This window comes from Rhinolophus ferrumequinum, chromosome X (genome assembly GCF_004115265.2).
Source record: "Rhinolophus ferrumequinum isolate MPI-CBG mRhiFer1 chromosome X, mRhiFer1_v1.p, whole genome shotgun sequence".
Taxonomy (NCBI): Eukaryota; Metazoa; Chordata; class Mammalia; order Chiroptera; family Rhinolophidae; genus Rhinolophus; species Rhinolophus ferrumequinum.
Window position 1 is genome coordinate 100,296,335 of NC_046284.1, and position 19,868 is coordinate 100,316,202.

At 36.5% G+C, this 19,868-nt stretch overlaps 1 protein-coding gene across 6 annotated transcripts in view; it reads left to right on the forward strand.

The window, feature by feature from the left end:
- Positions 1-19,868, forward strand: part of DMD (dystrophin) — a 2,143,628-nt gene that overhangs the window by 854,818 nt on the left and 1,268,942 nt on the right. For all 6 annotated transcript variants that reach the window (XM_033109718.1, XM_033109734.1, XM_033109713.1 and 3 more), the window contains exon 30: positions 12,017-12,178. In XM_033109718.1, coding sequence (XP_032965609.1) covers positions 12,017-12,178 — 162 coding nt within the window. The remainder of the gene's footprint in view (positions 1-12,016; positions 12,179-19,868) is intronic.

Below are 19,868 nucleotides of genomic sequence, written 5' to 3' on the forward strand. Positions count from 1 at the left end.
ATTTCTTTTAAAGTTCACTCTTGATAATTCTTTTCAAATCTGGCTATTCATCAAAATTACACAGATGGAAGGGTATAAGAACTTTACATATTCCCTTCCATCTCCCTTTCAATTTCTTATTTGGTAGAATTGGATTGTATCTGGGAAATGCATTTTGAAAAGTGCCCCTAGATTCTAATGATTATTCAGGTTTGGGAACCCTGACCTCAACCTTGACCTGACAGTGAATTGCATAAGGCAGTACAACTTGCTAATGTGCCTGTTTCAGATTCATTCCTAGTGTGGACCATTCATTATTCATGTCCATCCACAGCTCGTTAGGGCTGAGTGATCTCTTTATTCCAGAGATGAAGCTCATTTTTCAATTCCTGAACAATTAAACCAAGCCGGGGGGAAAACGGGGTTTTCTTTCAAGGCTACAGTTCCCTGCTGGAGCAGAACGAGCACTTTCTAGGAAACCACAGCAAACCTTTGATGGCATAGAAAGCGTAGCACTCTGTGCCCCAATCTGCTACCTCTCTCTTCTGGACTGTAATCTAGATGGAAGAGACGTTCCCTGTGGGGCTAGTTTGAAAGACACTAAGCTGTCCCGCATGGCTGAGGGAGACATTGTTCTCAACGTAATCTTCAGCTATCTCTGACTTACAACAAATGGCGCAGCAACCGTACAGGTGAGGGCCCACCACCTGAGACCCGGCTGCTTCTCGCCTACTCCCAAAAGCTCCAGAAACATGGCTTTCTGCTACAGATGATGAGAAGATGCCCCTGTAGGGAGCAGAGAGCAGAGAGAGGAAATTAGGAAACAGTTTTTGTCTATTTCAGCCAGCTTGATATTTTAGGAGAGCATCCAGTGACAGAAGAGCCTGGTCTCTAACAAGGAATTGAGTGTACTGTACCACTATGCCAGTGTTTATCTGCTCCCCATGCTCATATCAACACACACGAGTCTTCTTTTTGCACTCTCCACCTACTGCTCAAGAACTGTACAGCATGTTTGGCAAGCCAGAGGAAAAGCAGCTGTTCCCTACATCTTGCCCCTGCTGTTCAAGGCGCACATCGCTGCCAAATGAATCATATCAGAGCCAAAGACCCTGGCAGGAATCCCTTGCTACAAATCTGCAGTCTTGTCTATCTTATCTACTTGGAGAACAAAAGGTTTGACAACCTTGTAATGCCTTAGGACAAAATGGTACAGCAACTGACTGAGCTAGGCCTGAGGAATTATTTAATGTGGTGCGCATAAGCAGGGTGACAGGGACATATAAATACACTCTTCTAGCACTGCAGCTTCTTCAGGACCATGGCGATCATTTGCAGTATTTATGAAAAATAAATATGGTTCATCTTCATGCATATGGAGGGGATGAAAGAGGATCAGCCATCCCAGGAGAGAGGGGTACTTTTCCTGTTTCTCAGATACCACTTCTAGTGGGACCCGATCTGAGTAATTTAACCCCACTGATGTTTGGCCATAGTGGCCAGCAGAGTCCAGAGCATTTTATTTCAAGGGAACCTGGACCCTGGTGTCCGACTATAATGGGCCTACATTATAGTAAAAGGAATCCAGCAGAGACCTGTAACGTGCATCAGAAAAGTACCATTTCATGTTAGGGACGCTACATTTGAAACCAACTGACTGAAGACGAAAAGAGTTTTCATTCATAGTCAACACGTATGGCTATGCTTAGCTGCTCTGTAAAAGGGACCATCATGGATGTGCTTCTCACACATCCCATAAAGTCCGGGAGGCCGGAAACACGGTGTCATGTCTTTATTTCAAGAGTCTGAATTCCTGAGTGGAGAGATTGACAAGTACCAATAGGTCTTCTTCCACTCTGAGGTCTCTGTCACATTACTGAGTTGGCTGGAAATCACTGCCCTTAACTAAGAGGTACCAAATGGCTAGTTCATTTACATAACAACGTCAAGTTGACACAACTACCTCTCCCTCACTAGAGGCCTTCTCAACTTACCTGCAATTACCTGTACACCTCAGCCTGGAAGCACCAGGTAGTTTTTCTAATTGGGACCCCTTGCCTTTCCTCTACTTATACTTACATTTAGGGAGAGTCACTGTATTTGTGGCTTCATGGGACAACAGAAGCAATTGCCAGAAATGAGGTCAGTTTCTCAGTGGCTACATTCCTACTTTTGGTACAGACCTACCCTTGCTTCATTCCACCATTTGATTTTACCCCAAGATTGGACATATACAAACTCTATATGTTACTGAAATATGTGGTCTCTATCCTGATCCAATTTCTCCCTAGACTGTGATTCAGTCTCACCATCCTGTATCAGGACAAATTTTAAGTAATATTTTCATTACTTACGATACCGATAAATTACTCATTGTGTAAATTTTAGATTTGCATATTATGAGCATGTGTAATCAGCACCTCGCCACCGGGCCAGAGGACTTTTACTGACTAACGGTGCCTCTGAAGTTACCTTGAGAAGGTTGGGATAAGATGAACTCTGTACGTTCCTTCGAGGTTTACTGTATTATACTTCCGTCACTTTCTTTTGGAAGCTGCAGTAATGCATCGGTTTACTCCTGTCAGGGCAGAAGACCCATTGCATTTGTGCACCCAGGAAGATGAATACATGCAGCAAAAATCCGGAAATGTCTTTCATATAGTACTGTATAGCTCATTGACCATTCTCTCACTGCTGTATTTGCAAGTGATGGCTGTCTGATGTCAAGTTCCACTGATAAAGTCATTCCCAAACCTTACTTCAAGTATGCTTTCCTTAGAGGTCACAGAAGAACTTCGCTGACCTGCCAAGAGCTAAAACAGATGAAGTTCTGGCAGTGACACCAAAGGTTTTAACATACAATCTTTTCCTATAAAGGAAACTGTATCGAGCTCCATAGACACCGTTTGGTTGATTTTTTTCCACCCAGTGAGTTTGAACCAAATGCCATTACCAAAAATAAATCTAGAGGCCCTTATAAATAATGTAACGTTCTTCCTTTTATATTTAAAGAATACGTATACTGGGGCAGCCGGTTAGCTCAGTTGGTTGAGTGCGGTGCTCATAAACAGCAAGGTCGCCAGTTCGATCCCCACGTTGGCCACTGTGAGCTGCGCCCTCCACAACTAGATTGAAACAACTTGGAGCTGATGGGTCCTGGAAAAACACACTTAATATATATATATATATATATATATATATATATATATATATTTATATACACACACACACACATATATACATATATATATACACATACATACATTATTAAAAAATCGTATACTAACACATATGCACATCTATGTAATTATTTATAGCCTGCATCTCTCTCAATTACATTAACACGCGGCACAAAAGCCAATGTGCTTCCCGCAAAAGTTATATTTAAAGTCGCTTAAAACAACAGTTTTTTTATTTATTTATTTGGTCTTTCTTGTCTAAGGAATACTGCGTGGGACTTCTTTTCACTAGGAAAAAGTAGGACAGACTAATTTGAAAACAAAAACTAAAGCAACAAAATGAAGCTTTTGTTGGTTGCTGAGACTGAACAATCCTTCCTGCTATAAATTACTCGTCCCTTCTTCCCCCTCTGCTTATTTTAATCTCTGTTTAATTCCTTTCACAAAATGTTAGCCTGATTCTTCTTGAAAAGAATTTCCTCAGCTTGCTCGAAACATGCCTAACCATCTAGAAAGGTTGTACGCAACCTTGTGGAGATCTGTTATTTTCCTTCTGCAACACAAATCATGAAAAATGTTTACTTCTCATCAACCCCAAAGAGGTCTGAGTCTACAGTGAGGCCTAGGGTGTTTCCTCCAATTTCAGCTCATTTGAAAGTGTCCTCCTGCCAATTCTAAACACCTACAAGTTGGGAGAACCTGTGTCTAAACACCTACAAGTTGGGAGGGCCTGTTCCTCCTGGTCCTTAAACAATTCCCAACATTTGCATGGTATGGCCTCCTCAAAGAGCTTCCAATTATGCTTCAGAGATTTTAATTGGTTGTTCACTGAAATGATCTACCATTAGACAAAGGGTATCATTTGACAGTAGCCATAGTCCACATGTGAAACGTCCATGGATGAATATGAAATGTGCTATTTGCTGGCTGTGGTAGAAGGCGCAGGCACTGATGTATCTTTATAAGCCTTCTAATCATGCCATGCAACTATAATTCTCAGTGTTTCAAAGGTATTCCCTAGGTCCTTGTGTCTTCATGCTTTCCATAATTGATTTCTTACCTTTCCTTGGACTGCATTCTAGCTGTTTCTTATACTCTGCCTCTACCTCAGTTTATAAGGTGCTGAGTTCATGGACTCTGTCAGTCATTGGCTGTATAGTTTGAACCAGATAGGACACAAACATAAAATGGTTTTGCTTCAAGTAAAGGTTGATTCATGTTTCTTGCTGGCATCCTGAATAAATTCCATTGCTTTCCAGGGTTAAAAAGTTAAATCCAGTTTAATTCAGTTAAAAGTTCAATCTCATATTCAGTTTCATGTGTTCTCCTCTTTCCAGCTCTAGCTTAAACCATTGTCTGGGTAACTTGCACTGGAAGATAAGAGTGATCAGTTTCCTCCCTACACCTGTCCTGCTTTTACTTATCACCTAGGTCATATTATTCTCAATTGGCCTGATATATAGGAATGAAGGAAACTGGGTAAATATCTTTTGTTAACTAGCATTTTTTTTAAGGTGTTCAAGTATTTTGTGTAACAAGGACACAGAACATTGGCTTTATTTGGGTTGCAGTTCTGGGCTCTTTAAGAGGTCTCACAGAAGCTCTACTGACCTACCATTTCTTTAACGAGAAAAGCATTCTCTGTAAAACTATCTTCAAGCCTCTTTATCCTGGAGTATCTTGCTCTACAAGCTGTGTTCCTGCTGGACAAGAAAAACATGGCTACTGTCTTCAGTATCCACTTGACCTGTGGAAACATTTTTGCCACACCAAGCATTGGGAAATGCAGACTGCCCTTTCTCTTCACTGTGCCATCATTTCCAGTTCTTTTTTCAACCCCTAGGCAGGCACAGAAAGCACATAAAGCATTCAGCTGAATAAGCAGAGTTCAAGTTGGTAATTAGATGCCATCCCCCTTGGACTCGCAGACGCTATGGATGATGATGGAGTCTTGGCGCTCCCCTTACTTGCTTCAGGCAGAAACATTAAAGTATCCCCTTTTATTCCTCCATGAGGAGTAAGCAGAAAAGGCCACCCTACTCTCTTTCTGGACCATGGATCCAGTCCGACTTTGTTTCTCTCCCAAATCTTCAGAGAGTTTTAGAATAAGTGGAGTTGGTGGAGTAACGAAGGAAGACCAGCTTTCCAACCTCTTTTGGAAACCCTTTTGAGAAAAGTCTTGTCATTTCTGTCTTTTAGAATGAGAGGGACTTCGTACTTCCAGTTTTCAGTTGAAGATTATAGCTGAAATTCTAAGATAACAGATAAAGTCCGTGTATTCATGACCATAGTAATTGGAGCTTCAGAATAACTCCTACATTAAAAAAGAGTTAGGATAGGAGGAAGCAGCTAATCCAAAATGTTTTCAGATTCACCAGCCTAATTCAGTCCATTTGAGTATTCTCATTACTTGGTACTTGAACCAAGTAAAACCTCTTAGAAGGTGACAAAGAAAAATGAAAAGGAGTTGCATCAGTTGCTCGGCCCACTGAACTTGAGACTCCAGGACATAGAACTCCCTGGTCAGGATGGTCTGTCTGTGTAGTGAGTTGTGGCTCTCAGACAGCACAGATAAGTGGCCTCTCATGGACCTCCATGTTAGTTTCCAAAGAGCCACGTGAGTAGGATTTGGTTACAGCTTATTTCTTAAAAGACAAACAAATGAGAAACAAAAACTCGTAGACACAGACAATAGTTTAGTGGTTACCAGAGGGCAAGGGGGGAGGGAGGTGGTAGATGAGGGTAAGGGGGATCAAATATATGGTGATGGAAGAACGGACTCTGGGAGGTGAACACACAGTGTGATATATAGATGATGTCATACAGAATTGTATCCTTGAAATCTATATAACTTTACTAACTATTGTCAGCCCAATAAACTTCAATTTTAAAAAAATACTCCTTATTCCTCCACCTCATTAATTGACCTCACCTTGAACGCAAAGTAGCAGCATTCAAGGTGAGGTAAATTAATGCTCTTCTCCAAGTGGAAACGTCAAGAATTCGTAGTTGCTTTCCTTTATTTGCATCAGAATTTGGGACATAGTGTCCTTTAGTTCCTCTGCTAAGTGATCTGCTAAGTAGATCATCTACTTCAGTGATCTACTAAGATCACTGAAAGAAATGAGGCTTAATTTTAACATTGTCTTAAATGTTTCGTTACGTAGGGAAAATAAAATGGTGCTGGAAATCAAAGCATGTACATGTCCACATCTCACTGTCAAGTACTTAAAAACAAACAAAAAATAAATAAGTATATTATTGCTCACTACAAGATGAACATAATCTGTTTTGTAATCAATCATTTGACATCTGCTCTTCTTTCTTTATTTCCTAGAAATATTAATGAATAGACTTTCAAGCATTTCTAGGTAATTTGTCTTCACAAAGAGCCTGAAGTTGTCTTCGTAAGTTGAAGCAGAACAGTGAAGAATCCCAATTTTTAAGAAAATCCACACTCTATTATTGTAATAGCTATGTATGGTGGGTAGTAGACTTGGTGGGTTATCACGCTGTGAGGGGTGTGAATGTCTAATCATTTTGTTTTGTACACCTGAGTTTAATAATTTAAAAGAAAAAGAAAATCCACTCCCTGCACTTCTTTGAAGCCAAATATCTCTCAAAATCCCAACTCACTAAAATAGCAGATAGATAGATAGATAGATAGATAGATAGATAGATAGATAGATAGATAGATGATTGATAGATAAATGATAGATAGATAGATGATTGATAGATACATGATAGATAGATAGATAGATAGATAGATAGATAGATAGATAGATAGATAGATAGATAGATAGAATCCTTTTTTGACTTAGGACCAAAGAAGGATAAATTTTACAATGTTAAACCTGGATCTATTGAGTAATTTAGAAAGAAAAGCAGAGCTCCCAGATGCCTGGAACAGTGGACAACCAAAGAATGTTTATTACATCATTGGGTGAAAACAAAGGTTTGTGAAAGATGCTAAGAAGTCCAAGTACATCTTTCGCACTCTCATGCTTTTCATTCCACTCACTCTTACACCCTCTACAGGGGAGTCCACAGCCAGGAGATACCTTATGAAAACCTTTTAAGACTTCCGCACATTTGGTCCCCCACGGTCATATCTCAGGCATCAAAAATTCTCTTTTCATCCTTTTCCACCAAAAGAAGCAAATAAAATAAAAACAATAACACACTCATAAAAGAAGAAACAAACACAATAATAACAGAATTTCTCCCATTCCTACTTCTAGATCCCACAGATATTGGGGAAAAAGATTATTTTTATGGCCTTAAATTAACCATGTTATATTGTAAATGAACTTTCTCAGGACTATTTCTTTATTTTAGTAAACCTTTTTGTAATCTATATATTAATTTGTGCAGTGTGTGACCAAAAGAGGCATTGCAGTTAGTGTAGGTTATGACAGTTTGGACAAAAGCACCTGCCGACGTTTTTTAACTCATACAATATAAATTGTTTTTCTTCTTTCTTTATTTGTCTGAAAAATGTTTTATCCTTGCATTCTACTAGACTATTTTTCTGGTTTGGTTACAATCATTCTGTAGTGAGATACTATGTTTATAGTTTAATTCTTCAAAATATCATGTGCTTAATAAGTATTTGCTGCTGGCTAGAAAGCTTCACTGTAAAGGAAATATACCTTTATAATAATTTTCTCAGAATGTTCTATTTTAAAAGTTAAAACACCCACATTTCTCATTCATTTGCAATCATGAGCTTACCTGTCACCTCTTCAATGAAATAAAAATTATCAATAAAATTAATAAGTGTGGTACCAACATGTAGCTCATTTAATGAATGATGATTTGTAAAAAGTTCTTGGATAATTTGTCTAGATTTTTCTCTATTTTTTAAAACTGCATTTACATTTGAAATACATTTGTGTTGGTTCAAATTCCCAATTTTTATTTCACTTGAAAAATTCATTCTTCCAGAATGAAAAATTTATTCTTCCACAGTTTCTTAGGCATGCTGTATTCTGATTTAAGTGTTTGTGATATCGGGACCCAAGGGTTAATAAATCATTTTAAAAATAGGAGTGTGAGGAATAGTTCACTGTGAAGACAACTTTCCACTGCCAAAAAATCATTAAACTTTTATATTGCAGAGCACTTTGAGGGAATAATAATTTATTTTTATGTATGTTGATTTTTTTTTTACTTAGTTTTCTTTGAATTTTCTCTGAAAATCAAATTAAAAGTTTTTTCATTATGTTTTTTCTTGGTAACCGTTATTAGGATTCCATTTTCTACTTTTATATTTCGTTGCTGATTGCCAGTCTTTTAATGTCTTTCTAATTCTCCTCATATTTGCTATTTCTGTCTAGTTATGATTCCTCTTACTGCTGAGCGGATTAGCTAAAAGCATGAAATAACATTTTAAAGTAACAGTTGAGCAGTACTCTGGAACAACAACAAAATTTCAATTATGGTTCAGGACTTCCTACCAACTCCATTCAGTGAGACAGCACAGGTCAAGTGGGCAGAGAGCGCTAGAAAATACATAGGCCTGGCATCCTATCAGGGGCTACCTAATAAGATGTCTCGAAATGGAAGGCAGCTTATACCATGACTAATTCAAAGAGCTCTGCAAACTTGGATTGACATCAGGTTTTTTCATTTCCTGAACTAATCAAAGAATCTGTGTAAACCAGTTTCTCCTCTTGAGTGCCAGGCCAGTCCAGGCACCGACCCACATGAGGTTAACTGCACCCTCATCTCTTAGTCCATTTCATTCTGCTCAACCCACAGTCTCTTATGAATAGATAAAGTTTGATTTCTGAGAAGAATTTTGAGACTAGATATATGGTTTAACATTACGCTATATCGTATCTTATTCAATCCCATTAAAATTCTAAAGATGTACACAAAAGGGTGAGATGATTTTGCCTGTAGCCAGATAAAGGATCAAATTTAAACAGTACCTGAGTAACCAATTACTACATGCTGTGATTGTGAAATTTTATCAATAAATATCCATTCCTCTGGAGAAACTCTGGGTAGGCTACAGACATTTTCTTCTACCCTACAGAGACCTCTGGTTACAGCTATGAGCAGTGTTATTTGAATTTTGATGTGATGCAACTTCTAGTTGAAGTTTTGCCTGAGAAAGTGAAAGGGTAAACGGGATCAAATACATGGTGATGGAAGGAGAACTGGCTCTGGGTGGTGAACACACAATGGGATTTATAGATGATGTATTACAGAATTGTACACCTGAAATCAATGTAACTTTACTAACAATTGACACCCCAGTAAACTTTAGTTTAAAAAAAGGAGGGGTATGGGTAGAATGCAAAGAAAGGAAAGCCTAGGACAAAATCCTGAAGAAGAATTCTGATCCCCATGGAGATACTGGGAATGCCCTCCCCACTCCAACAGCGTCACGAGACTTCAGCTCTTTCCGCTTTGGTCTAGATGGCTGTAGCCTTATTCTCACTTGAATAATGCTGTGTTCCAAGGTGACTTTATTAAAGAATGTCCAAAATCTTTAAGCTTAAGAGCCAACATTTATATACTTTATGTAATATCTAATATTCTTTTTTAAAAAATTTACTAAATTTATTGGGGTGGCATCGGTTAGTAAAATCATACAGGTTTCAAGTGTACATTTCTATAATACATCGTCTATATATTGCATTGGGTGTGGTGAACACACAATCTAATATTCTTTTTTTGATTGAGGTAACATTATGTATAATGTTATAATGGGTTATAACATGGGTTATAACATTATATAAGTTTCAGGTTCTCAGCATTATAATTTAACACCTGTATACACTACATCGTGTTCATCACCAAAAGTCTAGTTTCCATTTGTCACCATAGGATTGACCCCCTTTACCCATTTCACCTTCCCTTTACCCCTTTTCCCCTCTGGTGACCACCAATCTGTCATCAGCCTCTGAGTTTTTTGCTGTTATTTTGTTTGTTCATTTGTGTTTGATTTTATATTCCACATATGAGTGAAATCATACGGTATTTGTCATTTTCTGTCTGTCTTATTTCACTAACTGTAATAGCCTCAAAGTCCATTCATGTCACAAATGGCAGGATTTTATAATTTTTATGGCTGAGTAGTATTTCCTTGTGTATATATACCACTTCTTTATCCATTCATTAATCAAAGAACACTTAGGTTGTTTCCATATCTTGGCTATTGTAAATAATGCTGCAGTGAAGGAGGGGTGCATGTATTTTTTCGAATTAGTGCTTTGGATAAATATCCAGAAGTGGAATTGCTGGATCATAAGGTAGTTCTGTTTTGAGTTTTTTGAGGAACCTCCATACTGTTTCCATAGCTGTTGTACCAATTTACATTCCCACCAACAGTGTATGAGGGTTCTCTTTTCTTCACATCCTCCTCCACACTTGTTTCTTATTTCTTTGATGATAGCAGTTCTAACAGGTGTGAGGTGACAGCTCATTGTGGTTTTAGTTTGCATTTCCTGGAACATTTGTGATGTCAAGCATCTTGTCATGTACCTGTGGGCCATTTCTAGGTCTTCTTTGGAAAAACATATCTATTCAGATTCTCTGCTCATTTTTCAATGAGGTGGTTGTTTTTTTGATGTTGATTTGTATGCTTTCTAAAATATATTTTGGATATTAATCCCTCATCAGATATATCACTTGCAAATAGTTTCTCTCATTCGGTAGGTTGCCTTTTCGATTTATTGATGGTTTCCTTTGCTGTGTGGGAGCTTTTTAGTTTGTTACAGTCCCATTTGTTTGTTTATTTATTTTTTTGTTTCCCTTGCTGTTGGAGTCAAATCCACAAAAACATCGCTAAGACTGATGTCATGGACCTTACTGCCTATGTTTTCTTCTAAGCATTTTATGATTTCTGGTTTTATGTTCAAGTTTTTAATCCATTTTGAGTTAATTTTTGTGTGTGGTCTAATACTCTTATGTAATATGAAAAAACAGGGTCGCTTTTAAAACCCCAATCATGGTACATGGGAAGGATAGTTTTATTTTACCAGATAATCAATCATGCCTATATATTGTATAATAACAGAAAATACTTGAAATGATGCACAACTTAAGGAATTCTCGAAAAGTTGCCTGTTCCATTCGTTACCTTTATGATTATTCTTTTAAAGGCGAACAGATCCTTGAAGGGAGACTCTGCAGTCTGTTCACCATACTTTTTATACTTGAAAAGTGTTAAGTTATTGTAATCATACTTACTGTAACAATCAAGATTAATCGCAGCCATGTTAGGATTACTTAGTATTTGTTCTACTTCGGCAGCACCTCAGATCCAATTGTACAAGCAATTTCCATAATCCAAATTGTGAAAGAAAGTAGGGGGGAAAAGACTATGTAAAACTGGTTGAAATAGTATTCCAGTAAATCCTTAAGCAGACAGTTATCAAAAATTCCCTTTTTGAAAAGGAGCTGATTCTGAACAGACTGTATCTGTGTCTCATTGGTGGAAGTGGATTATCTGTCTTGAATTGGATTGTGATGACGATGACCCTATTCTGAGTAAACCAAATCTCTTGAACTATGTAATGAGATCAGGAGGAACATTCTGCCTGAGAACGACAGATTGCAACGGCGGAGATGATTTCGCTAATGCTTTTCTCCAGCCTCTTTCCTTGATGTACATAATATTTTGGTTTTTGTCCTGCAGAGATTTCTGAGCCTGTTGTTCTGTGTGCTAATTCTTTTTTCTCATTCTTTATTTTTAAAAGTAGAGCTGAATGAGTGGCCGGAAGCTGCGAAATCTGTCTTACAAAAAGGTGATTGTGGAAGAATCTAGACTATTTACTTTGCAGCAGGATTGCAGAAAACTAATGAGTAAACGTTTAACTGATTCATTCTTATTGCTTCTTTAGGCCGTGAGGAGGCAAAAGTTGCTTGAACAGAGTATCCAGTCCGCCCAGGAGCTCGAAAAATCCTTACACTTAATTCAGGAGTCCCTTTCATCCATTGACAAGCAGTTGGCAGCTTATATTGCCGACAAAGTGGACGCAGCTCAAATGCCTCAGGAAGCCCAGGCAAGTAAAACTGCGAATGAGTTTCTGTTCATTTTTTTGTTATTCGAACAAGATACCACTGACTTTCTTAAAAATATATTCAATTAGTTGTGCAGGGGGTTGTTTGATGGACTGATTTTACCATTTGGAGGGAAGGGGAGAAAAAGAACTCTAGATGAGCACTCTCAAATTTATTTTTGAAAGAATGTAATGGACGAAGTTGAGATAGAGACACCTAAAAGACAGGGGTACTGTCACCCCAACGCTCGTTGTTTATCAGTATTTTCAAGCTAGTATCCTTAAGCCAGAGGGAAACCACAGGAATGTAAATTGTAACAAAAACATTTTTAGTGGTACTATTAAAAATGCAGTCTTAGACATTTTATTATCCACTCATCTTTGTAATCTTGACATCACAAGTCGTATGATCGTTATATTATTCTATGTTTAATGTGTTGCTAGTAGTTAATAACAAGAAATTCGGGATGTAACTTTGCATTTTATTACTAATAATCACACTATATACTCGTATGCTTATGTGAACATGCTCACGTTATAGGCAGGCTTTAGAATTCAACTCTATCCAGTCCGAATTATAAAGTGTGTTAAACCAGTTGCTTTAGAGCAAGAGTTAAAATAGTACTAAAGGAAATCTAAATCAACTTTATACTGAGTAAATTTAGGCTATATCTAAATTAATTTGCGTCTTGGGAAGTATTTTTAAAATTCTGTGTTTCTATGTTTAAATAACATTTAAATGTATGTAAAGTATCATAGGTATTATTTATTTAAATGTCTTTAGGATTTTTCTGATACTAAGATACTACTGTTACTTTTCCCATCTTATGTGTATATTATGAACTCCATAACTAAGGATAACAGACCAATATACTACGATGTGGATGTGAGGGGCCTTAGAAGCTCATTTCCCCATCCCAAAGGCCGTCTCCCCACTAACTGGGTAAAATATTGGATGTATAGGTCATGGTTACAAAGCAATTGCCGTGCAGTGAATCACCATTAAATTGGTGCCCAGAGTGTTGGTGGGCACAGGAGCATGGGTTAGTTTACCACACTGAATTTGACCAAGAAAGTCCCTGAGAGTATGGGGCAGCATACAGGTAATTTCAATAGGCTTAAAAAGTCCAGAGCAGGGGTTCCTCATGGACCATTATCATCAGGGATGAACAAACTTCACTGGTAGTTTCTCACTGGGACAACAAATGTAAATACTCTTATATATGAAGGATAAAAGCAAACACACTTGAGGATTTTAACCTCTCCAGTATATATGTTTCTTCAAACTTACAAAAGTCTAGTCAAGTTGTCTGTCATGAACTGTTCCTAAGACTGTCCCAATTTGAGTCATATCAATAATGTTATAGGCAGGCTTTAGAAAAAAGCATGATAAGAATGAAAAATTGTTAGTGAGCTGAGAAAAACTATGTGATTAAAAACTATAGGTAGAATAAAACTGCTTTTTTTTTCTTTTTTTTAACTTTAATATGAATTTAGAGGAGGAATGTTTGATTGAAGACTGCTTGTAACTTTCTGAATGGAATTAAAGAAAATTTCGAACAGTATAAATATTAAATGTTAACATTAGCAATTTGTACTATAAAATACATAAAAGTTACTTGTTGATGCTTGTAGAATAAAACTGTGAGTAGCAAATTGGAGCTAGGCAAAAAGGTATTTTTGTCTTAGAAAAAAATGGGAGCTTTTAGAGAAAAAAAATCTTGTTTAGTTGAAAACATTGTGGTGTGGGATCCTGAGTGTTTTCTTTTCTTTCAGTATGAATGCAGGATTGTATAAACATGAATATAACATACTAGTTTATAATAACATAATATAAAGTATTTTGTTTGGTTTTCTTGAATAAAAAATCTATAGTAAAAGTATTATTAACTATAAAAGTTCAAAACACTTGCAAATAACAGCATCCAGGTAAATGAAGAAATTTCAAATCAACTTGAAAAAAGAGATTTTCGAGTACTAACAAGCTGAAATCCATTTTTCTGTGCATTTCTCATTGCACCTGTATTTTCAAGATAATTCTTGACTTTGAATTCCCCAAATGGTAATATATAATATTGGAAAACACAAACTACCCGAAAGTTATTGAAACATTCTTCTCCACAATTTTATTTTAAGATGACAGCAAGTGAATTTTTTCTGGAACAGTTATCAAGTACTCAGATTTCCTTCAAGGACTGCATTCCTGAAGCTCAATTTGAAACTCCCTTGTAAGAAACAAGTAGAGAGTAAAGAGGCTTTTTGTGAATTAAGAACTTAAGCACGGTGTGTCAGACAAAGAACCCACAAAGAATGCCACCAAAATGACAGCTTTCTAAGTATAAATAATGGGATCTAATTTTAATGGTTTGTATTAATTTAAAAAAATGTGTTTTTTCCAATTTACACAAAAATTCATTGCTAATTAAAAGATTAGCAGGCTTAGCTTTCCCTTTTCAGAAATTGAGTACTTTCTTTAATGTATCACTGAGAAGCAGGACAAAATGAACGGCATTACTGTATTTGGTCATCGTAAATATGTGTTCAGACTTCCTGTCACAAACTGGCCACATGGATTTGTGGATATCTGACTCCACCGTGTGGTGTACTGGCAGTTTTGCTACTGAAGCGAACTCTGTTAATAGTGCCTTCTTTTTCTGCCTTTTAAGATGGTTTGAGATTCGCAGATGTAAACAGTTCTCAGTATTAAGGAAATGTGTGCAATGTATATAACTTCTGACAGGTATGCTCTTATTATATGTAAAAGTCAACGTGGACCAAAATACTTCCTTGCGTTATATTTTCATTTATAACTCTAGGGCAGGAATGAGCTTCCCCCTGGCTCAGTGTTAATTGGTCAGTTATCTGTCGTGATTAGAAAACTGTGTATTTTGATTCTATTTTACTTTTTTTTTACTTAGTGACAGAAGCTTACAGGAGTAAAGCTTAGCTTTTTAGGCAATAAAACTACATACTGCAAGGATATCAGAGCATATGTTGACCTGAGTATTTTATTTCAAAAACAGGGAGGGGTGGTGGTAGAAAAGGGGGTCAAATATATGATGATGGAAGGAGAACTGACTCTGGGCGGTGAACACACAATGTGATATGTAGATGATGTATTACAGAATTGTACACTTGAAACCCATATAATTTTACTAACCATTGTCACCCCAATAAATTTAATAAATAAAAAGAAAAAAAAATTAACCAAACTGAACTCTTAGATTGCATGACCACACTCTTAACTGCCCATTGTCAGCTCATTTAAAGAGAGATGTTTAATTAAAGTACAAAATCAAAATGGTGTCTTATTGATTCAAATAGAATAAAGGAAATGGGGAAAATTCTTCTAGCACAGAAATGTATCTTCTAGATATAGAAATCAGAAACGTAAGAACTATTTCAAAGACAGAAGTATGATTAAAATATAAGACCTGTGACAGTATTTTTGAAACAATTTTACGGAATAAAATTATCAAATTGTATAAATGCAAAGAAACACACGGCATGGATATAGTTGTTTACCCCTTCATTTTCCTGAAGAACATACTGAAACACAGAGATTTAGTTTTATCAGCCAAGGTCTGGAAGCAAAAATCCAAGTACCCAAGCTGCATCCCAGGCCAACCAGGTCAGAATCTCTGGGTGGACTCAGTTATCAGAACTTTTGGCAACTCCCCGCAGTTATTCTAACATGTAGCCAAGGTTGAAAACAACTCTGGATAGTACATTACTGGTAATGGGTGGATTGATTTAGCCTTTTATTTATTTTTTTTCACATCACGTTCTCACCACTGTTTGATAAAGATTCTCAAGTATGACTGTGTCAAGATTTCAATGAGAGGGAGTCCCGGTGGAAATCAAACCACTGATGACTTTCTCTTCTATTTTGATTGTCCCCTTACTCTTATGAGAAATGGGTGAAGGTAGAAAGCAGCCGGCAATTCCTGCATGAACAAATTAATTTGCACAAATAGAATTTTCACTGGGGATCTTTGAAGAGGAACTCAGCTTAGTTTTCTTATTTTCTTCTTTTCTCCCCCTAATTCCACATATATTAATGTGCCGATGAGCTTGGGTGTGCCTCTAAATCATTGTAGGAGCTGTTATAACTGTGTCTAAGTAGGTATTTAAATGCTTGTAATTCTTCAAATTACAAAGATACTTCAATCTGCATTTTTTTTCTTTTTCCAGTACTTTCATATTTTGAATCGCCAATATGTAAGAGCAATCCCAAATGGGTACCTGTTGAAATGCTGCATATCACTCTGCGTTGATGATGCACATTTTATAGAGGAGACCATGATCCTGTTACTTAGATTTCTGCGAGAAGGGATAGGGCGGTGATTACAGTAGCTAAACTATTCAGTTGCTTTTGTCTGGCCAATTCCTGATCCCATCTTTTGCAATCTCAAGTCCCACATAGTAGAGATAGGTGTATGAGTAAAGCATAAAAATAGAACAGTTGAGGAAACAAGCAAATTCTCATCAAAGGAGAGGGCCTCCTAATGAAGATAGAAAAGGCCTCCTATATTTCAATCGACAAGCTAGGAATTTGGGGTCCACTACAGACCAGATTTCTTCCTTCCACCTCTTTTTTTCCGACCATTGATAATGTGGCTAAAACTGAGTATCAGTTAATAGAAAAGGGAGATCTTTTTACTAAAGAAAACTGTTAATTTAAGCCTATTGCGTTCGCTGTACATCAAAGTAATATGTAATTGAGGTCTTCCTGTGTTTATTGAAGCTAAATCTTCTAACTCACTTTAAATATATTTGACCATATTTAAAGGTAAGCATTTCAAACTAAATCAATGGCCTAAAAAAATACTCAAATGCAGATTTTGGTCTCTCAGATAAAGCTTATGATTTCATTATGGAATAAAAAAGACTTTTATAGTGTAAATAGGCATATTTGATTGCCAAATGACTCAGAACAATCTAACTTTATGGCCTACTTAACTGATTTATGAATTAGACAGTATAAACCCACACAGGGTAATTCATTCAGGTTTTATGTGATAATGAAATAATTTAACCACAGAAGAAGAAAATGGAGAACCGTTACAGAGATTTGGGTTCCAACAGTAAACCCCACATAGTTGTGGCAGAAATATTTTCTTTTCGTTTTACTCAGCAATTTAGATATGGTAAACACAATGCGATTCATTGTCAGTCTGTGCTAACACTGGAATGCTCCCTCGATATGTTCCTATATAGAACTGATTACTCCCCGATTTAAAGTGCCTGGTATTGTTGTTTTGACATGTTTAATAGTGTGGGAAGTAATCACAAGCAAAAGTTGCAGAAGACGCAAAAGGTTATAAACATGCCACACACCATTGACTATACTTGGAAACACTGCACAGTATCGTGTCCTCACAAGATGTGTAATGATAAGGAAATGGGTGTCTTTTGTGTTGTGAACTCAAACGTAGACATCGTAAGTCTGCAATTACATTATAGCATTCTGTTGTGAAAATATGTCTATAAATTCTAAACATAAAGGTGAAACAGGCAGCATCAAGCTATGGTCACAGGGGAGACTCTTGCGGTACTCTGAATATTTTGAGGCAATTGAGATTCAACTCTTTTTCTATGTTTCCTCTCATACAAATGGGTATTTATTCCAGAAAGAGCTGACAGAGAAGTTATGAATCTAAAATGCACACCCAGATGACACTTGTCATAGCGTGCCCTGTTTTCTTTTTAGCATTTATGACTATCTGAAACGTCCTTCTTTGTTTTTTCGGTAGTTTTTTTGTTGTTTTTCCTGCCTGCCTCTGTTCCCTACCCACCCCAGGTCGGCTACAGAAGAGCAGGACCATCTAGCAGGTCCTCAATAAATATATGGTGAAGTGATTCAATTTCAGAAAGATTTAGTCGCTAAATATATGCCAGGCAAATGCACTAGGAGCTGTTAAAAAGGAAAAGTGGACAAGCGCAAAATGGGCTTTGCTGTCTTGCCATTCATAAAATAGCTCAGGAAAAAAAAATGAAACGGGTTGGGGGAGATAAAAAAGGGTAAAGGGGATCAAATATATGGTGATGGAAAGAGAACTGACTTTGGGTGGTGAGCATATACATATATAGACGATGTATTACAGAATTGTACACCTGAAATCTATGTAAATTTACTAACCATTGTCACCCCAATCAATTTTTAATAAAATGTATTTAAATTTTTTTTTAAAAAAATGGAAGTGAAAGAATTGCTGGCCAACCAAATTTACCATAATCATCAAGAACTGTTTTTAAATGGAATTTAATATTATGAAAATGTCGTGTCATAGTGCTTTACGACAGTGCTAAGGCTTGGAATTTGAGAAACATTTCTAAAGCATATTAAGTAGTACACAATAAGATTTTTCACATAAGAAGGACTGATTAATGGAGAGTACGTATTCTAGCCTTTCCACGTATTACATATTTTTCATGGACTGTACATGTGAATGGTGATATTTACAAAGCATCCACATTATTTCATTCGATATTACAACAACATAATGAGGTAGATAAATCAAATATATATATTTAAGGGAATATTTGAACAGGCTGCTTTAATGATTAGGGATGGGGATGGGGAATTACTGCAGATGGACTCCCAAGATCCTTTGGGAGGATAGAAATGTTCTAAAAATTAAATTGTGGCGATGGTTGCACAACTCTAAATTGACTAAAATTCATTGAATTTTATGGTATGCAAATTATACCTCAATAAAGCTGATTTTAAAACACTATTTAATAGAGAAAATTTCAAACAGTATATTTAAAAAATAATTTCCAGTTACCACCAGCTTTTCACTCTGTTGTTTTGATGCATAGGAAAGGGTGAAACGTAAGGAATTTTGTTAAATAACCTGGATTTAACTTGCATGGTGGATATTTATCACTGACCACACTGATGTTTACTATAAGATCTTACATAGTAATATCATAATGTAACAATTGTTCATATTTTAATACATTTAATGGATTTCATTTCTACAGTATTTTTAAGGAAACTGGCATTTTTACTCAGATCTGTTTTGTCTACTTTGATAATTAACTATCATGCAAAAATTAACCTACAACGACTACGGTTCCCCAATATTTCTATGCAGTATTCCAAATTTTCCTCCAAAGTTTTTGTCTCTTCAATGATCTTATTTCTAAAGTAACCATAATCACTTGAAGATGCATGTTTATAATGGGCTGTTCTTTTATCATCACTGTTATCGTCATCATTCTTATAACATCAGTTCTCAGGTGTATTACAAGGAATAATAATTTCACACAATGTGTCATCAAGTTTTCTTCCAAAAATTTATATGTTGTATTAACCATCTGGATATTTATAATCAACCTTTGATATCTCCCAAGTTTCAAAGTTTATCCCAAACTTAAACCACAGAAACTTGTTTTTCCGGAAATCTGTTAATACACCATAGAACTCATATGTCAAGGAACAATGTTTAGGAAACACTAAAGTAGAATGTTTTCTTTATATCACTCCTCCCCCCGTTCCCATCATAGTAGTAGGAAGAGGATGGAAGAAGATGGTCATCAGTTAATTTCTTTTTTTTTTAATTAAAGTTTATTGGGGTGACAGTGGTTAGTAAAATTACATAGGTTTCAGGTGTACAATTCTGTAACACATCATCTATAAATCGCATTGTGTGTTCACCACCCAGAGTCAGTTCTCCTTCCATCA